At 30.4% G+C, this 15,475-nt stretch overlaps 1 protein-coding gene across 2 annotated transcripts in view; it reads left to right on the top strand.

The window, feature by feature from the left end:
* Positions 1-15,475, top strand: part of LOC148619280 (receptor-type guanylate cyclase Gyc76C-like) — a 58,674-nt gene that overhangs the window by 27,230 nt on the left and 15,969 nt on the right. For both annotated transcript variants that reach the window (XM_088578990.1, XM_088578991.1), the window contains 2 exons: positions 13,339-13,642; positions 14,855-15,001. In XM_088578990.1, the coding sequence (XP_088435116.1) occupies positions 13,339-13,642; positions 14,855-15,001 (451 nt within the window). The remainder of the gene's footprint in view (positions 1-13,338; positions 13,643-14,854; positions 15,002-15,475) is intronic.

Here is a 15,475-nt window from a genome sequence, read left to right as displayed (position 1 = left end):
AGTTCACGAGTTTCGCTTTGATGGAGTCCAGCATCTTCATTTGCGCATATTACAGATTCTGTTAAAGGATTTTTCCTGTCTTTTGAATGGTTTTTCATGTAAACATATTGTTTTTGCATTCACGCATGCAAATGATTATGTAACATATTGACAAAAATATTTCCATTTATCATTCACATCAATTGCTCAAAACTACTGAAATTTCATATATGATTTGACCTCACTAATATGATATTTATGTTTATTGAAATATACCTGATTCGGGCTTTCAAATAATAGTCTTTAAAAAGAACCAGTTCATAATATATAAGCATTTAGAGAGAACATATTCAAGTGATGTTTGTTCAATTAAATACAATGCAACTTGTTAATGATAACATCGACTATGACTGATAGTGTCAGAATGACTGTATGAAATACAACCAAATACTGGCGGCAACAGTGTATCATTTACAACACATCCTGTTATTATCAACAGGAGTAATTACACTTCCTTATAAACTCCTTGTTATTGTAATTATATGCCATAGGTCGTACGTTTTGAACATTATTTTCCAACCTTCCTGTTCTGACAAACTAACTTATAATTGTTTATTTTTTTTTAAAGAAAAGGGAAAACAGTATTATTACGGTATGACATGTGCAATACTGTCTTTGTTATATGTGAATGTGACATAGAGTTTGACAAATAAATTTTGCTTTTTCATCTATCCAATGAATGAAATGTTTAAAGAAAACAAATGTTTTTTTTTTACTTGCAGTTGTTAAACATTGTCTTCTCTGTTTATGTCGGTTTCTTAAACTTCAAAGCATGGAATCTTACATTTTATACTGATATTTAGGTAAATATTCTAAGTGTTTTAAATCAAAACTTTAATTACCATATTGATTGTAGATGATTATTGAATATTTCCTGTGAAATGAAATAAATTATGTAATTTTACTTTCGGACTTTCTCCCGCCAAAACTATTCTTTTAGTTTAAACATATTTATTAAGTAATTTGCATATTTTAACATCAAACCAAAACAATAGAATAAAATAAACAATGGTAAATTAATCACAGGATTCAGAAACAAGACTTATAGTCTTATATCAATCCGTCTCCTGAAATCATGAATAATAATTATATCATATAGCATAGCTCAAGGAAGTAGTGCTCTAGTGCTTATATCGTGCATTTGGTGAGTTTGGGGCAAAGCAAAGAGGTTGATATTTAATGCTTTATGTATTTACTCAGGTCATAAGGAATTATCAAAACTATTCAAAAGAAGTAACTGTGTAATTTAGGTTGTTAATTTGAAGCGTTTGCTCTGTATCAAAAAGTTTTGAACCTTGGTAAACATTTCAACGTTATACTCATCAAATATCTCAGTTCATCAGGAAGTTGAAGTGCTGAGATATGTTCTCTCCTAAGCGACTGATATAATGGACAAAAGAGTAAGAAGTGATTCACAGGTTCTATTTCGCCACATTGGTATAATGGGAATGGAATAATGTTGTTGTCGAATAGATCTTTATTTAGCTCGCTACACTGAAGACGAAGTCTGGCATGTAGGATTTGACCTTTGCGTGATCCGCAATAGTAATATATTGGTTTTTTGACTACCTCATTTTCGAGATGAGTTTTGAAAATTTTTACTGATGGCGAGGTCTTAATATCATTTGGTAATGTGTTCCATAATCGAATAGTGGAAGGTAGAAAATAATTAGAATATTGGTATGTTCTACAATAAACTGATTGGATTAGGCCAGAATTACGAGTTGGGTAGTTATGGATTTGGTTTACTCTCTTAGGAATCAGAGTTTAAAGATAAGGCGGTGTCATATTGTTCAAATCTTGTACGTTAGTGTTAATTTGTGATTTTCTAGCCGAACACATAATTTCCGCCATCCAGTTTCTATAAATAAATTGTTAATTGATGTTAATCTAGTATCCCTTGTATCTATTCTTGCGGCATCAATGTTAATCTTTTCAAGTTTGAGTTTTAGAATAGCAGTGTTTTCATCCCATGTTACATCCGCATATCCAAGAATCGGTCTAATAAAATAAATGTTTTTCAAGGGCCTGACTTTCCAAAGTTACTGTAAATTTTCGTAATATATTTAAATAATTTTACGATATCAATATGACTATTTCACCCACCATCATCAGATATTGTAAGACCTAAGTGTTTATGCTTATCACCCAGAATTGTACCTTAATAATGATGTCATATCCCAAGTTAAACTATTCTTTTGTGACGTTCAGTTTACTATTTGATGTAACTGATGATTTACAAATTAATCACAGAATTTGAAATGCATTTGAAAATAGCAATTAATCTGATAATCAAAACATCCTTATAGAAAACCGAAATGATATTACTCGCTCGAAAGTTTTATTTTTGCACAGCACAATTGTGGAATTCTATGATTTTGTTTTTAAGACAGTGATGACCCATTAAATGTTTAGAATTAATTAATTCTGATATCGTTTTAAAAAAGCATTTGTTACATTATTCATAAACTTACAGCAAAGTTTGTAATATAACCACAGATGGCTTTCTTTTTAGAAGGCAATTTGTTTGAGGTGCATAAACTATAAAGTACCTGCTTCAGGATTTGTTAATATGCCCCTGCAATTTTGTGAAAAAAAAGTCTGTTTAAATGTTATTATACATCAAGAATTCTTGGTATCATAAGCATTTTCAAGACACTTGTAAAGTGATCGGGTGATTTGACTTACTCGCATGATGACAGCGTGATAATATTGCACTTTACTCAGACAAAGATAGGACAAGATATTATATATATCATTGATTAGACTTGTATCAAACAGCCAAAACCTGTTCCGTCTATTTCTTTAAACAACTAAATGATCAAACTTTAATTACAACTAAATCATATCGTCAAAAATTTATAAATTATATATAAATAGTATCGATAATAGATCAAGATTGCAAATCAACTATTATCAACATTGGAAGTTCCTGTCTTTGAAATTACGACGATATACTTGAACTTGATCTTCTTTCTAACTTGTTTACCACGTAGCTTACGGCAATCGACTTTGAAGCACTGATCTGTCTTTAAATTATACAACATTTTTTGTTCAAGATACCATTACATAAATGATGTTACAATTATATGCTATGTTAACTTATATTATAATTGCGAATTATTTCTCCAGGTTTATTCTATATAGAGGATATAATAAAATTAACAAATCGGTTGTCTCTTTGATAAGAGTGCTTCAATGATTAGAAAGATTGACATTTGGGGGACAATCCTTTTCATTATTCTATAATTATACAGACATTTATAATTCCATATTCAGAACGATCTAGATCCAATCTTGACGGATGTTCTTTTTAAAGTGTTAAAGAGATTTAAGTTATTCAAGTTGATAATATTATATTTAGAGAAATTTACGATATAGAAATATCTTTTTTTTATATTGTATAAGATTCCATTTCACATCTACCACCGGGAAATGTATGAATAAATGGTAGTCTTGGCGATAATGAAACATCTCATTCCTATTTTTATTGGCTGAAACAACACTGTTGAATCTAATTCATCACATTTTCAACGGCAAATACAGCAGATAAAGAACAAATGGTGCATCACGTAAGAAAAAAGCGTACACATACGAAAACGGCAAAAACTCAGGATTAATTTGCATGCTCTGTAAAGGTGAGATATGGCTCTGGAAGTTGTCTTTGATTATTGTGGCATAATTATGATACAAGTATGTAAAGAAGAGTGCATTATGAAAATCAACGTCAAAGGGTACTTTCGTATGATAGGCTTTATCAAAGTTAGCGACGCATTACATCAATCTATCATAACATATATAAAAAGTGAAAACAGTTGTTTAAATCCTCCAACAGATAAATCACTTTTAAAAGTGATTCGATATTCAAGATGACAGTGATTTGTGCACCCTGTCTAAATAAAGAGTTATGAATATTAATCTCCTCTTTGGGACAGGAATACGGTTAAATTTCCAAAATAAATGTCAACTTATCACATGTACAAAAGCTGCATCATTGATGATGTATATCATTTACTTCACAAATGTTCATGTATCAATATAAAAACATTGATAATTCTTGAATAGAGAAAATGGGATCATTTGAAAAAAAAACATTAAAGAGTCTCTAAATAAAACAGATGATACAGAAAGAAAGCTGCTTATTTATAATAAACAAACCTCAAATGAATAATGGTTTCTGACATCAGCAATAAAACATATCTTGTACTACAAATTATATTTTTGTTATATGCTTTCTTAAGTGACACTTTTATATTATCACACCAACAGCACTTGTACCATTTTTATATTATCAAATCAACAGAACTTGTACTATTTTTATATTATAACACCAACAGCACTTGTAATTTTTTTTTATATTATCACACCAACAGGACTTGTACTGTTTTTTTATATTATCACATCAATAGCACTTGTAATATTTTTATATTATCACACCAACAGCATTTGTACCATTTTTATATTATCACACCAACAGCACTTGTACCATTTTTACATTATCAAATCAACAGAACTTGTACTATTTTTATATTATAACACCAACAGCACTTGTAATTTTTTTTTATATTATCACACCAACAGGACTTGTACTGTTTTTTTATATTATCACATCAATAGCACTTGTAATATTTTTATATTATCACACCAACAGCATTTGTACCATTTTTATATTATCACACCAACAGCATTTGTACCATTTTTATATTATCACACCAACAGCACTTGCATCATTTTTGGTATTACCACACCAAAAGCCCTTGCTCCATTTTTGGTATTACCACACCAACAACACATGTACCCTTTCTGTATTATTACACCAACAATACTTGTTCTGTTTTTATGTTTTATTTGTTTGCACTGCTGTTTTAACGTTGGTTCATAAAAATAAAGCATTTTCATCGTCTTTATTAATATGTTTAGAATGCATCAAAAAGATATTAATTTTTGAAAGAATTTCGCCAAAGTCTGTTCAATGAAGGGCATGAAGTCGCGTAGTGGCTTTTACGGTATAAGACCAGTATGCATTTAATGTTCCAGGTATATTTACTAATTTTGTCAAATACAAAATATACGAAGTCATTACCGCAAATAATACTTATGAAAATCATAATAAGTTAAAATGAGCACTTGAATTTTTTTTCAATAAAATTTCCGAATTTATACATTGTGCTATAAACGATAGTTTTGTGCGACGAAGATTGAAGAATTATGTAACATTGAGAACTTAATTTTATATTTGAAATCTTATGAACATAATGAAAAGTAATTTCAAGGAGGCTCTATGAATTTGGAATTTTCCACTAATTTGTTTCAATTAGCCGAAATTTTGCAAGTTTGAAATGATTTAATTCAACTGAAATATCTATTGTTTACTGCTAGTAACTCGTTCAAATCTATATAACCCTTACCATTAAACATCAGTAGAGATATAATATATTATTAAAACTTCCTATAAATCATATTCAATGTGGAATAGATGCTAATAGAATGCCAAAAATACGTATGATGAAGAACAAACTTGTTTTGCTTTGTAATGCAGGAAGATCCATGGGATAATAACTGTAAAATAAAATACTTGTTTTGTTTTGTAATGAAGAAAGTTTGATAAATGAAGATCCACGGGATAATTAGTGTAAATTAAAATTCTTTCCATTGTCGATAATGCTGTACAGTGACGGAAAGCCGTCTTCTGTCAATGTTCAAAGTACAGACACCTTGAAGCTAAATCGTCTGGTATACATCATTAGCTGTTATTGGCCTTATTAAATGTCAGATAATATGCATGGAAAAACTTTAAATGTTATAAGAGTCTGATAAAAAACCTTTTCAGTTCTTGTGAATTCAGTGCAATTCAATTATGTTATATGATGGGCATAGAAACCATAGTAGCAGATTTATTTCATGGCAGTTGAAGAAACATACTGCTAGTATTGCTAAATAGTATTCCATGTTAGGCGCGATTAGAATGGGGTTGATCGTATTTAATAAAACTTATTCTAAATGAGTCGTAATAGACATATATTATAACCTATTGCATTATAACGAGGGTTGTAGATTTTTATTTCAATGGAAACCACCAGTAGCCATAGCATGATTTGTTTTCGGTTAAGATATCACTGAAAATTACTTAAGATTTAGTTCTAAGAATAAGGGTATCAATCATTAATGAAAAAAAATCTATGACACTATATTAATATCATCGAAAGTCCAGTAGTTGAGTTAATTTTAAATCAACGAGTCGGTTTTCGCACGAGAAATATACATCACCGAGAATGCGCTGCGTGTAAATATCTCTCTCGATTTTTCATCTATATCAAAGTAAAGTATTGTGGTTATATGTCAAAAAGAAAGGTTTAACATAAACAATTAATATGATATTATACAAAAAGTAGTTTAACATGCAATGCATGTTTAAATTCAAAAGGATAAGTTTTCATATCTCAAGAAACATAAATAGCTTTTTCAAAGATAAAATTTATTTCATTATATAAAATAGCAGCAAAAACACAAACACCGAACACGTGGAAATTTCTCATAATGGTATTTCTATATCCTTCTCTTTGAACTAAACATGATTACGTTATTTCAATAAGTCCTTTCAGCTATTTCTATAGCAGTCCATTTTTGAAGTTTTAAACATTGAGCAGCGCAATATTTGACATTAAGTAAAGTAATAGAATTAAAGATGTCTTACTACAAAATCACTTTTAACATATTGTTTTCATTTAAATATTCACCAGGATGAGATCAATGTTCATAGATTTTCTCCATTTAGTAATCAAAAAATAATATTCCTATTAGAATAAACATAAAGCCGTATGAATAATATCTCATGAACTGATGTTCTGTATTACGAAACCCGACTAGACATAATTTTAAATCTCAAAGAAAAGGGGGTTTCGTTAGTACAAATTATGATAGGTTATCGCGATAATACGAGGAAATTTGTTCGTGATATCGAATCATGTTATATAACAGTATATAAATAACATATAGTTAAGTATAGATAAGTATTTAGGACATTTACTTTTTGCAGTTCTCAACATAATTCAGCATTTTTATCTCGTCATACTCACATTATTCGCTACAACCCGTCTTTAAAAAATGCCACAGAATGCATAAAACGTGACTTCGTCGATATAATTTAGCTCGGAATGTTAAAAAAAAACAGTAATATATATGATATGAATTTTATCGATTTATATCGATTTATATTATATGCAAAATCGGCAAATAATCTATGTTGATATAATTTATACTGTATTGTATAACAAGTAAAGGTGTCTTTAATAATGACATTGACAAAACCCGAAATATATCTCGATATCGATAATCGTACTTAATTTTGACGATATCGTAAATTATATTGCGTTGTGTTGATATCTTGCATTCGACACCTTTATTTGTTCTGTAACAAATCAATATAAAATATATCGCCATAAAATATTTGTCGTACCTCTTTAGTTGCATATAACATAAATCGATATAAATCGATGTAATTCATATCAATATATATGTTCATGTTTTTGAACATTGTGACATAGATTATACCGACAAAGACACGTTGTATGCATTTTTTTAAAACTCCAGTTGTTGCGAAAAATGTGGATTTGGTAAGATAAAAATGCTGAATTATGTCGAGAACCGCAACAAGTAAATATCCTAAATACCTGTCTATAGTTCAGAGTGTGGTAGAGCAGTTTGTTACCACGAGAAACATGTTGTCACCCCGAGACGTAGCCGAGGTTGACATCGCACTGTCGAGGTTTAACGAACTATCTGTCACCATCTATGCTACGTGTTATTTATTTTATTACTCTGAATGTTGTATTGTCATTCTTTTTCAAATTAAATCCGAACAATCAGTTTTGCATGTTTGTCGTTCGTCTCTATTTTCTCCATTAATAAGTTTGCGTACAGGTTTGCATTTATTTGAAACGGTAAACGTCCACTGTGTACCCCTTTTTGCGACCTAAATTAAATGCACTAGTGATGGACTTGGTTTGTGCTCACAAACAGAAAATGCCAATAAGATTTTTTAAAAAGTTTTCTTGTTTATAGTGACTTAATCCTACTGTTACCGTAGGTCCTCATAATGCAGAATTGATCAAATTGAACAAAACAAAAACATGAAAACAAAACAAACAAAAACAAACAAATAAACAAACGAAACAAAAACAAAAACAAAACAAAACAAAACAAAACAAAAACAAAGCAAAAGCAAAATGTCGGTAAGTCAGTGGTGGAAATTTAACAGCAATGACACAATTCTCATTTAAACACTTTCCTTTTATTACTTTTCACTCTTTTTTCTCACTATTTAGTTTGACAATACAGTTAGAAATGTTAAGGTATAGATTAATTGTAGCGATTATAAAAATATGCGTCTAATGATTTTCATTTATTGATCGATATTATAAGTTATTGATATGGATAAATTGAACTGGTACCAAATATGTACAGGAACCGTTGGAGCTTTTCACAAGAGAGTAACAGACAAAAAAAAACTATCACCCTCTCAGACATGTGACAGAGCGAAATATTACCCTCGTATTGAACCAATCAAAATTCAGCAAATTGGCACGAAGTACAATAATTAAATATGTCGATTTCTAATATACCGACAATGAGGCGTTCGTCAATATCATCAATTATTTCGCTTTTTTAGATATATTTATCGACACCTCAACTTGCTCTACGACAAATCAATATAATTCAAATCGACATAGAATAAGTATCGTATTTATTAATTCTCGCTTAGTTACAAGATAATTATCTCGTTATATCAAGCAAGTTAGCTCGTAATATTATTTTATGCAATTATGATTTATTAGAATTCCTCAAAATTAGAACACGTTTTCTGTTTGTCAAAACGAGCCTATCGGCGTGAACAATAATTGCATTATCTTATTTAAGAAGCTCTTTTTATGATGACAGTAGTAATTCAACAATGTATTTTATATCCTTTTTATACATATCATATCTCCATGATATAACAAATGAACCAATCTGTGAAGTTAAACGATAAGAATATACTTGTAGCCAAATTCACATTACACAGAATAACCAAGGGAACCAAGGTTATAGGGTAATCAAAAGAATGTAATCAGGGACAAAGACCACACATGGAAAACAGACATACACAACAAAGAACATGAAGTAACTAAAATCATACATACAAAGTGACAAAAGCAAAGGAGCAACTCAGACTCCACTAAAAACCGGGAGCATGGACCAGGTGCACCGCTAAGGTAAGCGTCCTCAGCTTTTCTAGAGCAGACAAACCTAAACATGTCGGTTTTCATGTCATATGATTTAATAAGTTGTTAAAATTAGAATATATCTAATTTTATTTGTACAGTTGTAGACCATGGTAGGCAATTCGAAATGATAATTGGTGATGTAATTTTCAGCTGTCCTTGTTTACCTGTTTCAAATACAAAAAGACTGTAATCGATATCCTGATGAATGTTTATTACCGGATGTCAGATCATTGTAGTAACAGATAGATTACTATGACTCCGGTTTGAATTCATTGATGTTTAAATGAAGAGCCATTCAGAAATATATTGGCATTTTATAAATATCTTAAGGGAAGTTTTAGTTTTGCAGAGAATTCGATAATTCAATGTAAAATTGTTATGCCACAGAAAAAGACGTTTTCCTGCAAGGTGGTTGAGTGTAAATTTAGAAATATACAGATGATGTATTGAATCGTTATTATATTGGAATTTTTCGTCGATATATATTTTCTGTTCCCTAAATTGATTCAAAGGTCGATGCCACTGCTGGTGCACCATTGGTCCCCGATGGAATTCAATAACCCAGTAGTCAGAATTGTCTGACCCCGAATTTGAAAAATACCTTAAACACCGAAGCTTCATTCCTTGTATTCCACACAGTCGAACATTTTGTGGTGGAATTTTCCTCATTTTTCGATTTTTGGTTTCAAGTATTCGTCTGCTCGTTTAAAATTATTTTTTTTTGTATTTAGATTTTTTAAATTTGCAATATATATATAATGAGATATATGAAATCACTTTAGGGATTGTGATAACAAATAACTATTACTGCAACAATATTTCAAACTTAAGGAGGCTCGCGGGTCTTTCAACTCGTGCCCACTCCACAAAGTAATGTGTTTACCTTATTGCGCCATTGGTGTCGTAAACTTATTATTTTGTGACATTTGTTTCAAGCATTTTACTTAACAACGATAAAATGGACATCATTTTAATGATTTGATTTTAACCCAACTAGAAGTATTAATCTGCCTACATATTGTTAAAGATTTACTTCTACTGTGACATATCTTGTGTCTGCAATGTGAGAATATGTAGCATATTTATACCCTTGTCATGGAATTAACCTTTAAAAATTAGAATAATGCATGAGCTTTTCTCTGATAAAGAAATTATTCAATGAGGCAATATACGGTCCAGACACGAAAATGACATTTTTCGGATTGCACAAACTGCATTTGATATTCGATATACGACTGAAACAAATACTTTATAAAGAAGTTAAACAAGAAACAATACAATAAACAAACTAGTATTCTTTGGTAATATCATTAAATAATTCCGAGTTTCGTTTATACTCCAGTATAGGGAAGGTTCTCACGACAGACCTTTGAAGACATATCTGATCATGTTGACATTTTCATTTACTTCTCAGTCCCTGGTGTCTGTACTAACAAGTACATTTTACAGTCTATAACTGGATTCTCCGACAGTGTGGTGTGATATATATGATATTTCTTGTCTTAATAGTGCAATGCCATGCCATTGACGGTAAATGTTCTACAAGATACTCATATACACTAAATACAGTATATGATAAAAAAAAAAGAGAGATAGTCATATAATATCGATTAAAATGTTAAGTTTGAAATTTTTAATGTCTTTTTTTTTGTTTGAAAATAATTCGTTTTCTTACATTAATTATTTATTTTTATTAACATAGAATTTGAATGATTTTTCCCATAATAAAACTTTTTCAAAATTATGAGAGATGCATGATTTCTTGTATAGTTTTTTTTTTAAATTGGCATAATTAAAACAGAGCACATGCAAACCATTGAGAATAAAATTATCTTGCGACAGCTGTTCAGACTTTTAGTTTAAACATTTTGCTGGTGCAACATCTGATTCGAAGTTATTTTTACCGAGGGAAACCCAGTTAAAGATCAGGTGTTTCATAAATTGGTTTGACCTTTCAGTAGTTTTCAAGTGTAATGATACTTGGCGAATTATTTAAGAATTTGATAATTTCTTACGATGATATTTTAATGTGGTTAAACGGTGTGAAGCAATAACATATGTTTATTACTACATTTTGTTAACATAAAGTAAATAGCAAGAGAAACCGGAAACACCATAGGAAAATGCTCTTCTTTTTTTTTTATATTTTAAGACTATATTTTTTTTTTTACAAATATCTCCCTTTTCGAAGGAAAGTGTGAATATGCATCTGATCTTTACTGCAAATAAGCTGATTTTATAATTATTAACTCTTTATTATAACAGTTTGATAAAACCTTTATTCATTAGGAAATAAAATATGCCTGCCTACCTAGCAAGTCGATCAAAATACATTGTAGAAGCCAAGCGGTGCCGGTGTCAAGGCATATGGCATTTGTTAAGTTACAATTTTGTTTTCCTGAAATGAACGTATGGTAGTCTCTAAGGGAGAAACAACGGTGAGATCATTTGAGGATAGAAATATAACGAAGATATCTCCGGACATATTAATTTTAGATAATAAACAATAGAAATGTGTATGGTTTTGCAACTGATTAATCTTTTATTACCTAAAAGAGGAATTGGAATAGTGACATTTGATAGCTTAAATTTAACTTTGATTTAAAAAAGATATAAATTAATGGATGTAGCGTTTTGTATCCTAATATGGCCTATAATTAGCACGGTACATTTGATTAATAGTCGGAAAATAAGGATTAACAATTTTTTAATGTTTTTTTTTTAATATTTGGCTGTTTATTAACAAAAAACCGCCGTTCAATTTGTTAGTGTAATAAGAGACAAGACTCAGTGGTACCCTATATGTAATAAATGACTGTAACAAACAAATAACAGTAATTTAATTAAATAATCATCGGTATTGTGAGTTCAACAAGTGTCTGGTTTGTGGTTCATACAATAGTTTTATATTTTTATGCTTATAGTAATAAAAGTATCTTTCAATTTTCAACCCATTCTCATTACGTCACCAATGAATACTTTTCCGGCATACATGATATTTGTGCCAGGATATGACGAGGTCTAAGGTCCTCAATAAATTTGAATTCTGTGCGAGTCCAATCGTTTTCTGTGTTTCATCTTTATCCCTTGTCTACCAAGTTTTCAATAGTGCTCTTACCCTTGACTTCACACACACACACAAAAGAAAAAAAACAAACAAATTACTAATGAATACTTTGATACATATCTGTTTTGTATCTGTACAATCGAAGCGAATCCAAGTGTCATCAGAAATGCAGAAAGTTGGTAGTAGAACTTTGATTTCGTGTCTTCCTGGCGTATTGTGGAATATAATATGTTTCTAACAATAAAAAAATAATTTATCTTCATATCATTTTGATCAGGAACATGTTGAACCGTGATTGTCATGGGTTATTGGTATATAATTTCCTAGATTAATTTGAAATGGGATAAACAGTAAAAAACAAAAATCAATTTTAATTGAAAGTTTAAAAAAAACAAAGGTACTATATATGCTCAAAAATAAGATAGATCGTGTGCAAAATGTCACAGCTATTGTAAATAATATAATCTCGTGTCATTACGGTAGCAAGTAAATATTCTGCCATTCAATTAATTCTTTTATTTTCCTTCCTGACATGTCGGTAATAGAAGACGTGATGTTACTTTGTACTAATATACTAAATAATCTTACAAAAGCCACATTTCAGTTGCATGTAATTATGTATACATATGTACATCATTAAGATGAATTATTTTGAGTTATTTCTAGCTATAAACTAGATTAAAACTCATTCCTCATATCCTACAATTGTGTCATGACTCACGAACTGACCACTTTCTGCATGATCAATATCTATGATAGCCATGAACTTATAACAGCTTCTTAGTCATCACCTCAAGCTTTTTGAGATATTAAAACAGACTAATTGTTTCCTCGGTTTGTCTATTATGTCTCTTTTTTATCAGTTATTATACAATAAATAGTAATTTGATAGGTTTCTTGTCGTATTAAACTGCCCAAGATATTGTTTATATACACTAAATGATAAGGTATTTTATTGTTTTGTTTCAGAAATGCGCCGATCTTGATGTTTCTGATAAGACGAAGTATCCGACATTTATGAGGACTTTTCCCCCGACCTCACAAGTGACAAGTTCTTTAATATCATTATTACTTCATTTTAACTGGAAACGGTTTACTCTCATCACTGGAAAATCGCACAAACGACAGACCATAGCCAGAAAATTGTTGGAACAGGCAAAAGTGTACAATATGACAATAAATGATATCCAGGAGTATCAAGACCCACATTTACCTTTGACCTTTGGTAACCCCTTCCCAGGGATCGTTGAAAGGACATTCATCGATACTAGAGGTACAAAATAAATTATTTCAGGCATGGGTACGCTGTGTATGATATAGATGATTATAATTCAAAACATGCAATTCTCATCCATGTTTTACACAATGCGTGCAAACGTCTAGCAGAAATAAATCATCAACTCCTTTCATTACTATCATGGGTTGCTATTTAGAAGTCGTATAAAAGCACTTGATGTTAAGCGTAAAAACAGTATAATTCAGGGCTCATTAGATGTATTGTCATTGGTTTAGTGGTAAAAAAGTATTTAGTCGTCGGGAAAAGAAAAAATTGTCGTTAGCTCATATCACAATAATAGTAACCTTTCACCGTCTTAATTCGTGAGCATTATGCTTGATTATAGATAGCTAATGCGGAAGAGAAGGGACACGCTCACTTAGACTTTCTAAGCCTGGAAATTTATATTTCTTATATTTAAAATAAAATCATGTGGGTAGTTAAAATTTGACCTAGAGTTTTTTTTTTCTGGGATTGATTAACAAAATGGCATAAAATTATCATCAATCATAAAAAGATAAACTCTCTGAAAAAAAAAAAACCGCAATTCTTCACTTTCTAATTCTAAGAACATTGCTTGCTCTCCCATCAGGTTTTGCCAATTTCAATCACCACATAATTAAGAAACGTTAAAACAGATTGCTTTCTCTTTATAACACAATAGAACGACTTTGCAAAAATGTAAATTCATTTGCTCATTTTGTTCAACACTGATCATGAATGACAGCATGAAGCCTTAAAATCATACTAGTTTTGTTGCTTTTAACATGATAAATATGTGATGCCAAGGGTAGTCCATTAACTTAATTATATGTCATTTCTTGCATTAGATATTTCTTCGAAAATTAGGATGGAAACAAATAGGACTGAAGCAGATACTCAAGCTATGAAGCTGATTAATATTGCTAAAAGCAAATAGATTGATGAAATTATGATAATAATATTTTCAGCTTCCCACACATGTGAGAACATGACTTTTTAAAACTTTCGTATATTTTTGGAAACAATAACATATTGCTTTATTTAAGCTAAGCTTGGGTCTACAATAAACCAAATCCTTTTATTTTACTGACCGGCACTTCTAATCATTTAGTCACTAAAAACTTGAACATCAACGGTGCTGTTTCTGGAGATCACAGTTTCTATACATAGATCAACATATTGATAAATTTGTATTGAGTTGTTAAAAATCTTTTTTTTTTTTTGTAGTTTATGTTATGCTTGGTGATATCAACGCCGTTGTAGATTTATTGAGCAATTTGTACGACCGGGGACTACTAGATACAGGGGAGTACATAGTCATTTATGTGGACCATGATACTTTTGATCCCACGTTACCGCTCAAATACTTCAAACGTAAGATATGGCTATATTTTTGCATCTATAATATTGTATAATCGAAATTCGACTGGAAATTATTTACTATAGAAGGCCACTCAATTTGTACGTACTTTGCAAGTCAAAGTGTTTATTTAATTTATTCAAGCAGTAATAAATAAGACTAGAGCTGTTTCTTCCTTTCCTATGGTGTATGTATTTTTTTGCTCAGAATGTCAGAGAAATGTAATACATCGATATAAAGCGGCAATCATGTAATAGTAAGCTTATTCTAATGTGTCATTAAAGAGGTAATTTCTAGAAATGTTGAAGAATGTCGTAGAATCAGGACTAAATTCCGCTTCCTTTTCTCATAATGTCATTACATGTCATGGTATTTCATAATTTGTTGCTTTATAAAATGTCTTATAACAACCTGTAGAATTCAGTTCTAACATGTATAAAACTCAATTTATTGTCATGGAACCCACTCGAGAGAGAGAACAACTAATC

This window comes from Perna viridis, chromosome 4 (genome assembly GCF_037379345.1).
Source record: "Perna viridis isolate PV_CMFRI_1.1 ecotype Kerala chromosome 4, ASM3737934v1, whole genome shotgun sequence".
NCBI lineage: Eukaryota > Metazoa > Mollusca > Bivalvia > Mytilida > Mytilidae > Perna > Perna viridis.
Note: the sequence above shows the minus strand (reverse complement) of the source record. Positions and strands in the feature narration are given on the sequence as shown.